General features: G+C 44.3%; 2 protein-coding genes across 3 annotated transcripts in view; one reads left to right on the forward strand and one right to left on the reverse strand.

The window, feature by feature from the left end:
- Positions 1 to 679: 679 nt before the first annotated feature.
- Positions 680 to 2607, forward strand: LOC128299091 (uncharacterized). Its single transcript, XM_053034955.1, has 4 exons — positions 680 to 685; positions 732 to 922; positions 996 to 1941; positions 2229 to 2607. Exons 1-4 carry the CDS (start codon positions 680 to 682, stop codon positions 2526 to 2528), a joined length of 1443 nt encoding a protein of 480 aa, XP_052890915.1. The 3' UTR covers positions 2529 to 2607.
- Positions 2608 to 2687: 80 nt separating this feature from the next.
- The window catches only part of LOC128302924 (matrix metalloproteinase-2), a 220366-nt gene continuing 203804 nt past the window's right edge, over positions 2688 to 19249 (reverse strand). For both annotated transcript variants that reach the window (XM_053039777.1, XM_053039785.1), the window contains 4 exons: positions 6721 to 7010; positions 4059 to 4838; positions 3819 to 3978; positions 2688 to 3746 (listed from right to left, as the gene is read on the reverse strand). In XM_053039777.1, coding sequence (XP_052895737.1) covers positions 3329 to 3746; positions 3819 to 3978; positions 4059 to 4838; positions 6721 to 7010 — 1648 coding nt within the window. In that variant the 3' untranslated portion in view covers positions 2688 to 3328. The remainder of the gene's footprint in view (positions 3747 to 3818; positions 3979 to 4058; positions 4839 to 6720; positions 7011 to 19249) is intronic.

Raw genomic sequence — 19249 nt, forward strand, 5'->3', positions numbered from 1 at the left:
TAGGTCCATAAGCTGGATATACAATCCTGCTTCGAATAAGTAATATTCAAGAAAGACAGAATTGGTATTCCAAGAACCATGAGGTATGAAATATCAAACGGAAAAGAGAGTTCTAATGATTGCAATATGGTTTTATTAATATTCGAGGACAATGCTAGCCATGTCGTAGTACACTGACAGAATGTGTCGGTTAAAATATCATTAGCGGCTTGCAAACTTGCACAAATTGTGACAATCGAAATACTAAACAAAATACTCCACTACAATGCTGTTCAGAAACACGCAGGCAGGACATTTTCAGATGAAACAGATAAAAACTCGCATTAAAATAGCCTACTATGTAACGCGTTACACAAAGATGGCGGATAGCTGATGGATGTATGCTACAGACACTTCTGCACACCGTCCGCACAGAGTGTTGCTACGATTGCATTCTTATTGTTGTTGCAGATACTAGTTCAGCCTGATATGTTGTTAGCACACGCCTAAACCTGGCTGATAAGCATTTTTAACACGACATCCCAGCCTACCGGAACAAGCCCAACAGCAGCGATAACCATTAACATCTGTCTCCGATAACAGCAAGCCGCTGTCAATGATGATAGTCGGTTTTGATGTTGTTGTTATTGGTGTTAGAGTTCTATGGGCTGCTGAAAGAGAGAGAGAGAGAGTACGAGGCATGCTGGTATCCCTGTCCGCCATCTAATCTTCCGTCTCTTCTCCTGTTGCAGTGTGGTGCCAAGCTGGATCAGAAGAGAGTTCCCAACCCGATCGAGAAGCTGCTGAATCAGGCAATGTGCCCGTGTCGCTATGCGTCCAACGGATGCACCTGGAAGTTTGCCCAGTCCGAGATGGATGCACACGTTGTTGAGTGCCGCTTCCGACCCTATCGGTGTGTTACGGATGCTTTAAATGTCATCAAGTAAGTTTGGGGTAGAGAGATTGCTACATCAGCGGCATGTCGGACGTTGGAATAACCTCCACTTTCTATATAGGTGCGATTGGCGAGGACTACAGCACGAAATTGAGAAGCATCTTACCGAGGGTCACAAAGAGCTAGGTCCTGTGTTTCGTTTCCGCGAGACGACATCATTGGTGTTTAAGGAGCAAATGTCGCTAGGAGGTCTTAAGCTGGTGGACGCCTTCAGTAAGCGCTTCTTGTTCTACTTCTTCTCCGATGTAGCGAACAAGAAGCTGTCCTTTCTGATGATCTACTTTGGACGACACGAGGAAGCGAACCAGTACTGTTACGAGCTGGAAATACGTGCCGCGCCCTATGCGACAAAGGACTCGCCGGAAGAGGACGACTCGGACAAGCCAATCACCTTCGCACGAAGCGTCAAGTTTGTTGAGCGTTGTTGTTCCGATTCGGAAAATCTGGCGAAGCTGCTGGAAGAGGATCGTTGCATCACAATATCCCACCGGGATGTGCATAAATATCTGCACGAGGAGAAGATCCATATGCTGTACAAGATACGCAAGGTAGATCCAACGCGCGAAAAAAAACTGTCCACAACAAGCGTGACCGCTAGTGAAGTTCCGGAAAAGGCCAGTGCGTTATCAACGAAGACAAAACCCCGGCCTCCACCGTTTGTGTTTGCCAACAAGGGGAAACTGTCCGGCAGTGGCAAACGCTCAAATTCGTCTTCAAGCACTTCAAGTTCCAGCTCGAGCTCGAGCAGCGGCTCTAACACGTCGACATCCACCACCAAATTGCCGAACATTACTGGTGCTAGTCCCACCACGTCTTTGCCCTCGCGAACACCATCCACCGCCTCGACGGTGACAGTTAGTTCGGACCGGAACAGTGTCGATGCGCTAGCATTGGACGTCAGCCGTAGTTCACTTTCGTCCATCAATCGTGTCACTACACCGTTAACACCGTTCGAAAAACCGGAACGGTGTCCGCTTCTGACGCCTTCCATCAACAAGCACGATATGGTAGGTGAAGTAACTGCCCAACCGGCCAAAAAAACTATGGCCGAGAAAAAGCGAGACATTCACCGGCTAATGAAGGCATCGCACAACGTGAAGAAATAGACAAGCTGTGGTCTACTATTATTCATCAACGCTTTACCGCTTTCTGTTCTGTGTTACTGTTTATGCTTCTTTCATCCGCTTCTCACATATTGTTTGTGCGTGTGTATCTCCTTTCTTTTGTACTGTTTTAGTTGCTCGTTGACGGCTTTTGTTCACTTCCATAATGTTTTTCCCGATACTACTTGCAGCCTCCAACGTGGTCCATTTCGCAGACGACAACGACGAGCGGTTTCGCTTACCACACCAGCACCGAGTATCAACGGCAGGTTTACGGCCATGAACCGTACCGTAATGTCCATCATTATCCGCTGAGCGGGTATACAACAACGGCTGCCGTTTGCCAGCGATACACCCAACCGTACAAGGTGAAGGACGATCGTGGCTATCTGATGAAGCATCCGACAAACTGTCTGTACAAACCGCGACCCAAATGGTCGGCCGGAGGTAGCGTCAAAGAAGGGAAAGCAAAAGGTGGTTGGAGTGCGTAAAACTTCAACCGAACAGGACCTACATACATTTAACAAATAGCTGCAACACAGAATTATACTTTAAATATAACATACTCAACCTGGAGCTTTTCTCACTGTTTCTCACTTGTTAGGTGCGACGATGGGGGGGAAGACATAGCTTAATCTTTGTTTCGATTGATTTATTTTTGTGTCGCGTGAGCGAAACCCTTTTTGTTTGCAATTCGTGTCTTCCAATTCCAGCACTAATAAGCTTTTGCACAATTACATTTTTCATAATATTGTATGAGTGTGCCCACGATGCACGTTCAAGTATTCACATACATGTATCATGTCTAGGCTTACGTTACTATCCTAAAGAATCACGTTTTTTTTAGTTCGTTTTTGCTACCGGCAGACCATAGTGTAAGAATGAATAGCAAAAGCACCAAGAACCCACCTACGGGAGCGGAACTACATTTAGGAAGAATATTTAGCATATTTTACTAGGAAGAAGCCTACAGGCACCTAGTGCCTAGTGTGCACTGCGTGGCTCCTACAGCAGTTGCAATTACCTAAAGTTTGGACACCTGTTCTCGTAACCGGTTTCTGATCTGATGCTACAGGTGCAGCGTTCCTAGGTTCACTTATCAGTCGTGGCGAATTAGACGACTTGTTACCAAGTTCCAAAGCCGTGGGCAAACTTAGTTTACCCGATGTCTCTTAATGGCTTGTCTAGGCTAACTGACAATATCATTCGGGGAACGGTCCTTACTGAGCATCTGATCGAAATAAACCACCGGCAACGGGTGTCCAACTTGGAGTAAAGACAACTGCCCATCTTAAGCGTACTGTTTGGAGTAGAATGATATCGCTAACGTTAGGAGTGTGCATGGCAGCAACAGCAGTAATCTCGTCCGATCGTCATTGCTCAGACTGGACGGCGCAGCACGGTTCGTGCCAATTGCGGCCTTCTGCACAACCGTCGGCTCACTGCTCGGCGAGTCAATGTCCACGTCCAGATCGTTCAGCACCTGCCGTTCGTGCCGACACTTCATCCATCGCGTAGCGGACGACTTTTGGTACTCGTGGGCGATGCTCATCCGCATATCGTTGAACCGCCAGTAGCCAAGCCCCTTGAAGAAGTAGGTTTTACCGTCACGGTACTGGAACGCGGCATCGATATTATATCCAATACCCTTCCACATGGACATATCGCGCGGATAGTCCAACTCTACCCGATTCGTGTCTTCGTCGAATCTGAAAGCGGAGCAACGAAAAGAGAGATTTAGCGTCGGAAATAAAAAGGCAAAACGCTGCGACTCTGCATACCTCCAGTAGAGTCGTCCACTGTAAAGATAGGTGCGATTATTGTGACTCCACACGAGTGCTGCATCGATCCGCTCGATGCTGTCCGGAAGTCCAAGATTGGTCAGTGGTTTCGGGTAGCCGGGTTCGAGATACTGCGAGTTGAACACATAATATTGCTTGCCTAGAGAAGAGGGAGAAGGTGTGGTGAATGTTTGAAACCGTGTCAAACTTGCCGGCGCGAACTGGCGTCGCTCCACTTACCGATGAAGAAAATGATCTTCTGATGCTTGTTCTCGTACACCGTGTCGATGCGCTCAAAGTCTGCCGGTAAGCCGAAAAACATCCGGTGAATCTCGAACGGACTCGGCCGGTGTAGATCGTTCTCGTTCATACGCCACAGCCACCGATCCTTGAAGATGAACAGCTCGTTGCGAATCAGCGTGATCGCATCGAAGCTGGTGTTGCACGGATTCGGATGGATTGCGACCGGTCGATGGTGGTACGGTGGTCGCCGTGTGGTGGTGGTCGTCGTCATCGCCGTCGTCGTTGTTCGATGGTGCGGTCGATGATGCGGTCGATGGCGTACCGTGGTCGTCGACACCGTTGTTGGATGATGGCGCGTCGGGTAACGCGGTTCATCAACATCCTCCCGCTGGTGAGTACGTTCGGTTGTGGTGGTTGTAACCGTCGTGCGTGTCGTGTACGGACGACCACCGTGCGGATACAAACCCTCCCATGGATGGCCGGTAGTGTTCTTCACCGGATAGTATGGACGCGTCGTCGGTCGTGGCGGTGGCGCTGGTGTGGTGGTCGTCGTCGTTGTAGTCGTTGACGGTGTGTGACGTTCCGGGTTTTTGCCGTAAATCTTCTTCCGCGGACCGTAGATCGATTGGATGCCGAGCCGATCGTCCTCCGGGATCGTGTCCTTACCACGGTACGAAATGTGATGCCACGGAAACATGATCGCATCCTGCTGCGATGAGTGTCCCAGTCCAAGCGAATGGCCAAATTCGTGTACCGCCACATCGAACAGGCGTGTACCTAAAGAGAATAAAAAGAGCTCATTATCATCGGTGTAAAAAGTCTCGGTCTTCCTCATCAATTGCGGGAGTTCCCTGAGATAGTGTCTTTAGTCCTTTATAGCTTATGTGCAATGAGAAGCGTCACCCATCCCTAAGTCCCTGGGTCACTCGCAGACTTCTCACGAAACCCTATGTATGATGAAACCCTTATTGCAAAACTTGCTGGTCAGATTTATTGTGGAGTATTGCTCAGTTGTCTAATGGTCCTTTGCTAAGATTCGCATTGAGCGCATTGAATGGGTGCAGCGATCCATCAAAAGGTTTTGTTAGAGACAAATCCCTAAGAGTCTTCTCGATATTAGTCTAGGTGTCCAGAGTATCTGATGCTTAAATTGAACTCTCTAAAAGTCCGTTGATGCCAATCTCTGTCGATCGATCAATCCACAAAACATCTTTCGTACGGATTGTCCTTGGACCATCATTGCCGGCGGATACATGCAGGGCCAGTTGAGAGTTGACAAAATGCTGACAAATTTGTCCAATGACAAAATCAGCTGATCTACTGAGCAAACCATTATATCGTAGCCGCGCATACAATTGTTTTCAGATTTGCGAAACCAGGAAAGCATGTTTTTTAAGAGGTGACACCTGCAGCGTGGAATAAATTTGCCCATCCCTTTTGCTTTGCATACTATCAAACCCGTGAGAGCGATCGCTAGTGTAAGGAAGATGGATGAAACGGAAAGCATCCTTCATCTCGCTCAAACTTCCCGTCGGCTGGTACAAAATTCCATACAAACCAGCTATTTTCAAATTTTCGATACCAGGAGAGCATCCACGGAAGAGGTAACTTCTTGTACAGCAATTTTGCTCGAAAACCACCGGAAAACTGCTTCAAAAACTACCAGTTTTCGATTGTATAGTACCAGGAGAGCATCCACGGAAGAGGTAGCACCTGTTAATTTTGCCCGCCTGAAGGTATGCAATGTTTATACACTAACTTTCCATACAAACCAGCTGTTTTCAGATTGCTGATGAGCATGTTTGCATGTGGAGAGCATGTTTTTCAAGAGGTAACACCTGGTACCAGCCGAGTACCAGAATGTTGCACAACACATGTTGCACGACACATGTTGCGCAACATATGTTGCACAGCATCTGACATGCAACATATGTCGTGCAACATGTGTTGCGCAACACATGTTGTGCAACATCTGGCATGCAACAACTTGGGGCTGCAACTACCAGGAAGCGCGTGATTTGTGCTTGCTCGGCTGGTACTAGGTGTCACCTCTTAAAAAACATGCTCTCCTGGTATCGGAAATCTGAAAACATCTGGTTTGTATGGAAAGTTAGTGTTTAAACATTGCATACCGTTAGGCGGGCAAAATTACCAGGTGCTACCTCTTCCGTGGATGCTCTCCTGGTACTAAACATTCGAAAACTGGTAGTTTTTGAAGCAGTTTTTCGGTGGTTTTCGAGCAAAATTGCTGTACTAGGTGCTACCTCTTCCGTGGATGCTCTCCTGGTACTATACATTCGGAAATCCTGGTGCAATTTCGTTTATACTTTAAAATCACAAAGTCGATATTCTCCTCTCCATTTAATTTATCACATAGAAACAAATGTTTTATATATAAATTAACTCTGCAGTTAAATTTTCAAACATCGCACAATCGGCACAAATTTTTGTGGCCCCAACACGACGAGGCCCTAGGCGACCGCCTACTCCACCTATCGTTTGATCCGCCGCTGCTCTACACCGTAAATTGTGTCATCGTCCATCCCTTGCGTCCATTCGTTCCTTGTTGATTGCAACAAGCGTTAGTGTAGGTCTTATTTATCAACTAAATGTGCCATCCAGACGTAGTTCTACCAGCACACTGCGTCATCACCCTTACCTTCTGCATCGAGCGGTTCATTCAGCAGCCAATGCTCGTCGGCATCGAAATGGGCATCGCCTCCGATACCGGTGCCGGGATAGAACGCGTGGGCTAGAATTTTGCCGCGCCCATCGAAGTTGTAACCGTCGCCGTGGAATTTACGCGCAAACAGTACCTGTATGTCGGCATCCGTACTGTACACCTCGCGGAAGTTGATGTTGGCGTGCTGTGACCAAAGATCTAGCGCTTCGTGCATTATCCGTCGCACCTGTCCCGCATCCAGCTCAGACATCGTTTGATTTACCAAACTGCAAAAAGGAAGGCAAGAAAGAGAATGTTTAAGTACGAGTGAATTGTTTTGGTGTTGGTTCAGTAGTCAGCTAAAACAGTTCGTGAACAGGAACAGGAAGGAGTGAATGGGAGTGCTTCTTCTCGAAATCGTTTTTTTCTTTCCATGTGAGATCTTTCCATCCACCATAACCTGGCATGTGACGTTGGCCATTGTCGTTCGTACTAATCTGGTAAGTTTGGCCAGGATTCCTAAGAGCTCATTGCGTTCTACTATTTTAACTCTGGCTATTCTGTCGTATGCGAGCTTGAAGTCGATGAAGGGATGATTGATCCCTGCCGTCTACTCCAAGATCTGCCGCAAGGTGATGATCTGATCAGTGGTTGGTTTTCCGTTTCGGAATCATCTGTTAGATTCCAACTACCTCTTCTGCGAATGGGAAGTAATGGGCCCATTTGGAATTGGACATCCGGTGGTGTAATGGTAACGACACCGTTCATCACACGGCAGGACAGGTCCAAGATCCCATCCGTTTGCCAGAGATACACCCAATCCATCTGCATCTACCCCAAAAAAAGAAATGGCAGCCATGACCTTAGAAGGTCTTTACGTCAAGTAGAGAGACCCCTTGGAATAGCTGCACTCAAGCTTTCAATTGTCAATTATATCCGGATAACTAACATCTCTTAAAAAAGCCAGAGTTATTCAACTACGAATAGGCAACTTGATGTACCTAGCGCCATCTATCGCTCAGTATCCACCATAATTCTTTTACCTTTTCCATTGGGATCTCGTATTCGAATTCGTTATTAATTTTCGTTTTTACAAAATTCATTAAGGATAAAAATTATAATTAAACAGACAGAGGAAGCACAAATCCACACGCCATGGAGGAAGCAGCTGGTGAGGGTGTACACCGACGTGCAGTTAATGAAATTATAAATGAAGTTTTATTTTCTTCGTCGTCTTTTCGCTGGTTGAGTGAGTGAGTAGCGCGGACGTTCGAAATTGACTTCCGGGGCAAACACACGGCGTGTCGGTTTTCCTCTGTACGGGTGGGCGCCAGCCCATTTCGTTGCTACTTTCGTGTGAAGATAAATATTGCTAGTTGGGTTGTGTACGTTAGTGTATCGCGAATGGCGCACAAGGAACGAGTCGCGGCTGATGCACAAAATTCACTTTGCTGTCATTAGTGTCAGCACCGTGCCCGTGGGTAAGACAGGCAAGGGATGCCGGCGGATGTTGCTGTGTGCCGGAAGCAAAAAAGGCAGCACCGTTTGACGTGTGACGGAACCGGTGCGAGTAGTAGTAGTATAGGGGGCAGTAGGCACCACAACACCATGCCATGCCATCGCAAATCCTCGCATGATGGATGGGCTTTGGAATGCTGCCACCGTTTTGCACGGTGGTGCGCTGGAACGTAATTTTCCTTGACGTTAAACTTTCATCAACGTTCCTAATTTCCGTTTGGTCATTTTTCTATCACTCTCCGTCCTAGTGTGTTCCGTCTTATTCGTCCGTCTATGCAAAGGTAAGCTGAGAGACAGCAACGAGGGGATGGGTGCCCGTTTCCACAAGCAAGAAGAGGACGAGGGCAACAGCTTGTACCAAGTGTGGTAGCACAAGCACCCGGGGTAATACTATCCTCTCGAGGACATTCACTCTTTTGCATGAATTGCGATACCGGTGTGCTGGTCTAAATTGGTCGCGGGACCATTTCCAGAAGGTCACCCCAAAACAACGACCCGCGGATGTACATAACGCTGGGACACAGTGAAGGAAAGCAGGGGGGATTTTTTTAATTGAAAATTAACAACGTTATTACGCTCGTTTACACACGTGTCCCCCGGTCGGGTCCACCGGATTCCCGGTGGAGTAAGGCTGAGATACCTTCCAACGTTTCTTTTTTTTTGCACTGACAAAAGAAGGCACAAATCCGCATAAATCGCTTAGGCAACGATCGTTTCAAAACGGGTCAACCCCGGGTACTAACCTCAGCCTCAAAGTTACTAACGCACCGAAATGCAATTAGTGTGTTGTACTACTCGGTGCAAATCGTTTCATTTCCGCTACAAATTGAAGATGTTGCAGGTAGTTTGCATGTTCCAATGCTGCTGCTGCTAGGAAATTGGATAACGCCATAACGCCTCTGAGGTAATCTCAGTCCTCAAGCGTGAGCACGGGTGCACGTCTGAAATGACGGCCAAGGTGTTAATACCTTGTGCGTGAGTAGTCCTTTAACTGTGTGAAGTAAACTGTTTCCGAAAAAGGATGGCTCTGTTTTACCCGCCCTATGGGATGTGTTCAAGTTCGCTTTAGTTCAGGGGTTCATTCAATAATTACGTAACGCAATAATTGTCAATTTTGCATCGACTCTCCTTAACAAAACGGAGCACTGGAAGCAATCGCCCTCTACTAATTATGTATCATTTTGTCAATCCCCCGTCGATTGAAAAAAACAATAAATTCTCCTCAATATTCTTCAATAAGTAAATCTTACCAGTGACGCCAGACTGACTTGCTACATCGAAGAGGATATTTTGACATGGCTTTAGAACCTTCTTCAATATATAACACCACGATACCTCTCTACTGAAACAATGTTTTTTTTCCTAGAAATATCATATCTTTCATCAACATAATTGTCATAATCAGATAAGATTAACTAAGCGAAAGAAAGATTTCCTTGATGAGGAAGCCATCTTCTGGAAAACACTTTGTAACCGAAGCGCACTTTGTCAAGCGCTAAAGAAGTTCGTTCGGTAGTGTACACTACTTTGCGGTAGTATCCACGCAAATCGATGTCATCCATTAAGGACAAGTTCTCGTGTGTGATCGAATTGCTGGATCAGCACTTTGAGGCGTTATTTTGGTTGGTTTTCTGCAGTTTTGATTTCGCATTCACAATGTCCATTTTGTACAAGTAGATCTTCACCATCTCGTCGGTTACACCGATCATGTGAGGAAACGATGAAGTAATATTGTGCTTGGAATTCTCCATAGAATCTTTGTATCTGACACTTCATTAATAAAATATTTCACCAATCTTTTTTTGGGTGAAATACAGTTCTAACAATAAATAACGATTAAATAATTTCATTTATTCTAATAGATGTTCTAGTCAGTCCTTTTCTATCATTTATCAGATATTTCGTGTGTGGATAAAACATTCCTTTTTGTTGGGGGAAAATACGATTGAGGTGTCTTTAAATTCATTCTAAAACTCGGCAGCAATAAAGTCAACTATTTTTAGCTGGTATGCTGATCTTGAGATCACGGTCATAATACAAGCACTGATCATGATGTTGTAGTTGTCAAAAATCAATCATTGTTCCGAGAATGAGCGTTCGAGAGCCAAATGGAATTTAAATGTTATAAACTGAAGTTCTATGAAATAGTTAACGCCTTCAGTGTGTTTTAACAATTTTGAACAACAATTTGACAGGATTAGAACAACTGAATTCACCACAAAACCAAAAATTAACAACAGAGTGGACATCAGAAAGTATGTAAACCGGAAACCATGACCATTAAATATCAACAAATGGATAGATAACTTGGAATTTGCATAACAATATCTAAACCAACTAAATTTGGCACAAATAAACACTAACTGGTAGTAATCGCCTCCACCCTCCTATCAGCGTTACGTAATAAATGGATGTTCCCCTAAGGTTGTTGCCCCAACCCAACGCAACGCATTGGGGGGCGCGCATTGGTTTGGGCAAAGCGAACGAACGCAAGCTGTACCGTCGAGATAGAGTTTTGCAGTATTTTAATTCAGTAAATTTTAATTACATTCATTTATGACGTGTGTATCATGTCGTCCCATGTCCCAAGGTATGGTTTGTGCAACATCCTGCTGTCGGTCTGTCTAGCCCCTGCGCCCGAGCACCGTTGGGGCTGACGATTCACCGAGCTTTTGTCCCGTCCGTTACTGCCAGACCCCGATGGTAAACACTCCCGCGCGTTTGGGAGTGAGGCTGAGACTCGAAGTACTTGGGTGATTTCGACGCGGGTACAAAGTTACCCTCATTGTCATCGTTCTGTCTCTCCCGAGTTAGTCCGTTCCAAGCGATATGTGAACCAACCGTTCCCTATTGTTTGCCGGCACAGGAGATGAGTTGCAAATGGGGCAGCGCTATGATACGGGGAAACATCATAGTTGAAACATACAAAAACTAGAGAAGCAGCGGCAGACAATAAAAAAAAACCTGGCCAGGGAACGTTGTGATAGGTGGAAAGTTTGAACTGTCGAGCCGTCGTTTTGCCCCGGGTACCATCATATCGTCGAAACCATTTGCATGTTTATCGAAAACTGTACGGCGCGTCTGTGCGATCTACGCCGTCCCACTGTGGAGGGTCCCTAACTATGGGTTGACTTTTATAACTCATGTTAACGGCACTGAATCCCATCCCATCCCGACTTCCCCAATGTTTTATCCTGCACCCTGCATTCCTGCCCTGTTGGTGACGGTGGCACTTGAATGGTTCAAACTTTCCCAATTCGATCGGTCTGTGGTCCGTTCGTGTGTGTGTTCGGCCATGCTTTTCATCACAGCCAATGGCGAAAGTTTTGTTTAGACGGCTCCCAACCCTTTTCCCGGTCGCCTCACCGCCCCTACCCCGAAGGGAATTCCACGGCAATGCTCCATAATTTCGTGATAAACGATAATGAGCACCAATGCTGGCCCTTTACCGGACTCTTCATTTACATAAGGTGGCTGTTGGGGGATTTTTTTAAGGCCGATGGTATCATTTAGCTGATGACTTGTTGAATAATAGTGTGGTTTTGCGTGTGTTTAGCCAACGGAATTAACCGTTGTCGAAGCAAAACGCAAAATTCGTTATCCATTCCATAATAAGTAAGATTGGCCAACTGTGCGTTATTGGTGGTTTATGTCTAGGATACGCAAAACCGCCTGAAAGTATGCATCCATGACGATGAACTTGAGTGATGATGATTCTGTAAATGGTTTACTGCAATGATCATTGCATACTTTTAGGCGAATCAATGTTTATGGAGAATATACCTGCAAATAAATTATTTAATAATAGAACGACCGGAGAAGTCGCTTGGACCTAAATGCAATTATTTAAATACATTTTTGAAGTCCCCAAAAAATGAAACACACCTTTTATATAACTAATCAATAGTAAGAATTTTAAAAATACTAAAAAAAGGTTCATCTCTTCGAAGATGTTTATTAATAAACCATTATTTAAAAAAACACGTTAATACGTGTGATAGTTTTAGTTTTAAAATGGTGTTTTTGTGTAATAATCATTGCATACTTTTAGGCAAAATATTGCTTTATTTAGAGTAATAAGATATTGTTCTTGTACTATTGATTCCATATGTGGCATGCAGCAACGACCTGGACGGTCACACTAGACCGCCATTAAACTAGTTCAAATATTCGGCATGCAAATGGAAATGGTTTGATGAGATGTTGATTTACTATGCATTTCTGTCGTTCTGCTAGTTGCGTTCCTTCAGGGCTACCTTTGGGTGTGAGGAATTCAAGGCCCTGGTTCGAACTGAACCCTTGTGCCATCGGAACGATAAGCTTCGCTATGCTCGTTTGCTGCATACGGAAGGTGCGTGTGAATTGTTTGCCATTGCAATGTTGCACCCGGCTTTACTGGGCTCTCTGCTTCAATGGCATGGCAACACGCTGGAAGCTGGACGTAACGACAGAACGGGGAAAACAGTGATAACATTCCAAATTCCACCCAAACACTAGCCATCCTGGCGGGGGGGAAGGCAGCTTTCTCTACGTTTTCTGGTGAACGATGTAAAGGCTATTGCTGATGTCGCTTCCATGGTGCACATTGTGCACAATTCAAAACCGTTCATTTTTCGACCAATTCCACTCCGATGGCGAATATTGGAAACGGCATTGCGATAAATGGATTTGTCTTTTTTGCGTGTGTTTTTCTCGTTTCCTTTCAAATTCGTATTTTTCTGTTCCTGTCGCTTAAAATTTCGAACCTATCATTACATTTTCCCGCGCACAGAATGGTTTGTGAAGGCTGTAGTGCTGTAAGGTAAAAAAGCGGCATTGTGCCCATATCGGTAAAAGCTTATGCTACACGGTTGACCTTTAGGTACGGTTCAGATAGTAGAGAGGACTGGATTTCCAGTGCGAGAAAAACAACACTTTCCATCGTAAAGGTACAAATCGTTTCTGGAAACTAGTTTTGTTTATATGAAAGCTTGGATTTACTAAAGGAACATGTTGCTAGCATGCAGTTCTAATGATGAATTTCTTTCGTAGACTAAAGAATTGCATAATAATATTGAAATATAATTAACTTAGGATAAAATAATTGTGTTTTGGGATAAAATGAGCACATAAACTATCCAACACCTAAAGGTATGCAATACACATTACCATTCCTCAATCATCCACAATGCGCCTAAAAGTATGCAATTTAGAGGACAAATTCACCATTTAAACACAAAGTTTACTTATCGCATCGTTTTAAAGAAAGAAATTGTATAATTATCACTTAAATATTGAAAAGAACTATGTGTAAAATAATAATTCGTCAAATCCTAAGACAATTCTATCCAATGTTCAATATTTCCGCTCCTTATTTCCGTTTTCTTATTCGTAAAACACAGTTTCATGGGGACACTGCATAAATTCTAATATATTCGAAAAACTTTTGCAAGCTTTATGCGTTTCTCTTATGCCATCACTCGCTCTCTATTCATTGCCGATAGTTCAAACCACCGACAACTTCACTTTATGAAGTTTTATCCATTTCTCGCAGGCAAGCGATCGAGCAAAATTTCAATAATTGACTCCGTTACGATCAATCGACTTTGGGCCAAATCAAGCCAAAACTGACTACAACAAGCACACAAACACACCCACACACTTAGTGAATAATGGTACTCATATTTCCATTCATGAGCGCGACAGCAACGCTTGCAATTGGGAAGCAAAGGTTAGGTCGGCGTGTCACAACAAGCGTTGTTGTGTCGTGCTAGAGTCCTCCGGTTGATTCTTTCACTGGGGGCCGCACCGTGGGCGCTGCCCTTGGTCTGCGCCACAGTTTTGCAATGGGTGAATTTGAATTTATTGACTTTACTGCAAAATTATACGAATTATGCATGCAATGGCCATAAAAGACTATGGGCAAATTCAGCACTAGGCAGGAAGGGTTTCTGTGACTTCGTTCGTTCGCTATCGTTCACTCCAGTGGCAAACAGCTTCCGTATTGTTTCGTCCCTACCGTTTGGAGTTCTTTTTCTTCCGATTGTGCCCTAGCTCGGCGTAGTGCGGAGCAGTGTCCTCTAGACAAATAAAACCTAACGACACGACACACCGTACACGTTCGTACCCCCCGAACGGCGCTTCGACGTGGAAACGAAGTCGGCATCATGGATGTTTGTGGCTCCATGCTCGAAAGCACACCAAAAACAAAAAACAAACAGGACACATTTGTTGGCAATTTGTTAAATATATTTCCGTCCGCCCGGTTTTGTTGTTGGTCGATCGTTTCTCGTCTCGGCAATTCTGTCTGGTTGTGTGTAGGGGAAGATTCAACATTTCAAGGATTGTGTCGCGTCTCCGTTTCGTTCTGGTGGACCACCACCAGGTCCAAGTTGCAAGAACACCACCGACATCATCATCATCGGGGAAGGAGTTGCAAAGATGCCCCCATTCAACCGGCCGTGTAACTCTTTCCCGCGAGCAACGATAGCATGAGGTCCATTTGGTCAAGTCTTATCGCCACTGTCGCATCTCGGGGTTTTGCAACATCTCACCCGCTTTCCATCGGCACTTTGCGCCCTGTTAGACACCAAGAAGGAAGACAATCTAAAAGTGGCAAAAGTTAATGGTCTTGAGAGCGGGTCAGATTGGTCTGTCTGTGCGGGAAGATGGGGACGAGCAAGGAAAAAAACAAAATAATGCCCGGACATTGTGCCGACAAGTCGTAAGCCGCACGAGAGTTGTGGGGCGTTTGGTAGGCGACAGAGATTGGCAATACATTTTTGTGAATTCGTTCGCGCGAAAGGCAATTCTCGGTGCCCAACCGACTCCGTTTCAGCTCCCTGCCTGGGGCGTTCCTCGGGGTTATTAGTATCGAGTGAGAGTGCAATAATAAGATAAATTTCATTCCTCGCTCGTGTCGAGACTAATTTAATATCTTTTCGCTCGTTTCGCCACACCGAAAATGGCCACAATCATCAATCAGGCGAAGTAGCGGTCCGTGGTTTTTAAATGGCCGGGGGGACGTGAGTGATGGAAATTCTGGACGGTTGCGACACAAGTACAGAGTCATCCATTCCGTGTGGGTATCCTTGTTTTGGGGGGGAAAACGTTCAAGAGCACATACCATCAAACAAAAAGCACAACAAAAAGGTACAAAAATCCCTTTTTTAAGAGTATCTGCCACACAAAGGACTTGGGATGGAACAGAGCTTACTGTCCATTTTTTTTTGTTAGCTTAATTCCATGAACGAAAATCTTCGGGATTGGGATGAGCGGGTTTAGATTAAAACTTAACCTCAACCATAGTTACTTTCCTTGGGGTTTTATAAAGAATTTCCGCTGGAAGTTCCTCCGTCCTTTAGCGAGTGTAAACAGACGCGATGGGGTAAATGGATTAGAGTGCGCCTTATTTTGTTTTGTTGGGTTAAATTTTCTTTCCCATTGCAAGTTTGGCCGATTGCACTGTGTGCAATCGACGGAAATGGTTGAATGCGTGCTGCAACTCGCCCCCTCAACAAAACAAACTGAAAAACCGCGGTACAAAACGGGGAACCACTGGAATGTAATCATTCGATCGACACCATTGGGTTTCCGTTTTGGTGGTGTCTCACGAATCGGTGCAGAGAGTCGTGAAAATCGATTTAATCTTTCCCTTTTTTCATTCTACATTGGGTAATTTTTTTTATAAAAATATAAATAAAATTTGGTTTTCCTATTTTACTGTGTTTTTTTCTTGCGCAAGTGTTTTTTTTTCTATAAAGATCATTTTAACATAGTTGTGTTTATAATCATTTAGAGTTATTTATACTTTTTATACAACTATTACAAATTTAAATTAATGAATCCTTTTTATTACTTATAAATTATTTTTATAGTTTTATATTAATGATTGATTAATGCTGATTGATAATGCTTATGTTAATGGATGATTATTTCTAGTAAAATGTAAATAAATAATTTATTACGTGAAAAAATATAAAACTTACGTGTAAACTCTACATCAACATAAGCATCGAGTGGAATAAGAGTTTACACCAGATAACACAACACTTACTCTGTTTTTTAGCTCAGATTTTTACATCCAATTGTTCCACACCCAAAAGGGTTCAATTTAACTTTCCTTCCATCGGGTTATTAGTGGAAATTGCATCGACGAAACAAGAGAGCAAACTAAGAATAAAACAAAAAAAACAACAACCACATTCCATTCTGTGGCCAGGTAAAATTGGCCACAAAATGGTGTTGAAGAGATTGTACTTTTATTACACCACTGTGTTCATCAACCATCGGATTGGAGCAAAGCGGGTGCAACGAGAACCTCTCACTGTTTGCCTCACAACACTTTTAACGGATCAAGGTAGTCCGTTCTTTTCGTTGCTGAAACACATCGTGGTTGGCCGGGCGTGGTTGACGTGACCAAGGGAACGGTTTGCTTCACTCTGCCAGCCGACCAATCCACTGCACAAACCGGATAACGTGTGAAGAAGATTGGCATTACATGCACAGTCCCCCCGACTGGTTGGAACGAATTGTTTTGATTATCTCCACGAGTGGACACGAGCAGCAATTCCTTACCAGCAGCGCACCATATCCAGAAGTGCATCCGGATGGGGTAGCAAAAAAAAACAATAAAATAGATGAAATGGAGAATGCAAAAAAAAACAAAATGGCTCCCGAACAAAACGCTGATGTAACTGTGGTAGGATTATTGGTCATTATCAAAGTGAGTACTGTTGGGCAGCAGGAACAGATAGCAACGAACTCGCCACTCGAGCGATCGATTAATATGGATTTTTATTTCATGTTACCTTCGTTCGTCTTTTAAGCAAATGCACTTCAGCATCGGAATCGGATTGGAGGTCCATAAGAATGCGCCCTTTTTGCTTGTTTTTTTGCATAACCTTTTTCCAACGGATGACGTGAATCTCCGCCATTGATTGGATTCATTCGTAGGATTATTGGTCCATTTTTATGCAACGAGCATCACTGCTCGGAAGCCCCGAGTTCCGGGATTCGGAGATTTCTCAGCTAGAAGCGGGCAGTGATTTTTAAGCTCTTTTAGAGACATGGTAGTTTCTGGCAGATTTCAATACTTTGAAAAGATTTTTCTGTTAGGGTGTACATTAGCGGAAAGCATTACTGTACGAAATTCCTCAAAATTTCCAAGCATTTGTTGTGTAGAGTTTTCCTACACATTTTTTGAGTGAGAGGATTTTTTCTTGAGATATTTATACTTGGAAACGGAATAGTATACAATAAAAATCCAAAACTTTTCGTAAAATCGATCGTTCACCTAATAATGATTTAACCTGATGTTAAAAACATTGCAGTTGCATACTTTTAGGCGTTTAACGCGTTATAAATACAGAAGGTCCCCCAGATACGCGTGTTTTGACAACTTGACAATTTGGTAACTGAGTTAATTTATAGCACACAATCAAAGAAAAACGGTGAAACATTGGTCGAAAATATCTTCCTGTGTCATACAAAACATTTGTTTATAATTTACGTTGAAGTTTTCTTTCGAAAAGTCGCCTAATTTACTGAATAAATAAAGTGCAGCGAAAGGAATCAGTTATGTAACTTGGAAGTATAAACGACATTGAATCAGGATTCGACATACTTGGATGTTTCCCGGATTATAGTCGTTCGCTATAATAGCGTATCTCCGCGAATGCCTGTACTAGCTAGCGGTTGCATACTTTTAGGCGTTTAACGCTCTTAAAGCGCTAAGTTGTGCTAGGATCTGTAGGATGTGATCCTTTTTCATACCGTTTGTTATCACAACTTCACAACAAAAGCATTATGATAAGGTTCACTTTACTGTAAACCAAAACTACCCGTTTGATTTTCACACACACACAGGGTGTATAACGCTTGTTTTCTGGTGAGATTTTTTGCTTTTCACCATGCAACCAATACATCAACGAAACACCGGAGCAGTGCGGTGTTGTTAAACGCAACGCAAAGATCCCTTTTGCAATGGTGGCACCATGAAGACGTGGAACCACTCCCTCGTCCCACCAACCGTTCATGTTTAGTTGTGTGTGTGTGTGTTTTTTTTTATTCAATCACTTGAACAGCAAACACCGAACGATGACGCTTCCGTTATCGATTACCCAGTACGGGTAAGTAGTAGCGCCGGTGAGCTGTGAACGACAGCAGAACCCAGCAGGTCTCGTCTCTGCCCAAAGCGTTCCAAACGGGTGCCATTTCGTTGGTAACATCGTAAAGTGTTTCGCGCACGGTAACTTTACCGACCAAGTACCGGAAGAGGTTTCCCATGTTGTTTGTGTGTGTGTGTGTGGGTGTGCTTATGCGTCTCTATCTTCGGGCGAATGTATACGCTATCGAACACATCCTTCCTCTTGCGAGATCCCATTTTACTTCGCCAAAAACGGAAAATGAACCATCCTTCCTGGAGTTCGGTGGTCCGTATCGAACACGTTGCTCTCGCCGGTTGTTTGATTTTATTTAATCCACCCAGCAATGGGAAAGCATTTTGCTGCAAATCCACCGGTACATAACCTGGGGAAGCGTTGTTGGGTGTATTGCAGGTTATGGAGCAGCAGCAGCACTGTAACGAAGGTAAAGTTCCCAGTTTGTCTCCAAACGCTGGAGGAGTTTTCCACCCCCAAATCCACCCTGAAAACTCTTACGTTTGTGCATTACCGTTTGTGGTTTTCGAAACAGGTGTGCGTTCACCTTCGGTAGCGCTTCCGATTTCAACCCCGGACCATGTACCCGTGCACGCGCTGGGATGCGCAAAGTTTTAGCGAAAATTGGAAATTGAATGTTTTATGCGACATTGAGTAAGTGGCTCGTGGGGGCGAAACCGATAAGTGAAATGTCCATTGTTTAAGAATAGCGAAGGGAGTAAAAATTGGGAACAGAAAACATGGACCGTACTACAAAAGTGCATCTCGTGCCCTGCACTGGGACCCAAATTTGTTGTCCAATTCATCGATTTTTGCGCGCCTCTTCAAGGATTTCTCTTCGTTTTGTGGGGACTGTGGCCTAATGCGCT

This window comes from Anopheles moucheti, chromosome 2, assembly GCF_943734755.1.
Source record: "Anopheles moucheti chromosome 2, idAnoMoucSN_F20_07, whole genome shotgun sequence".
NCBI lineage: Eukaryota > Metazoa > Arthropoda > Insecta > Diptera > Culicidae > Anopheles > Anopheles moucheti.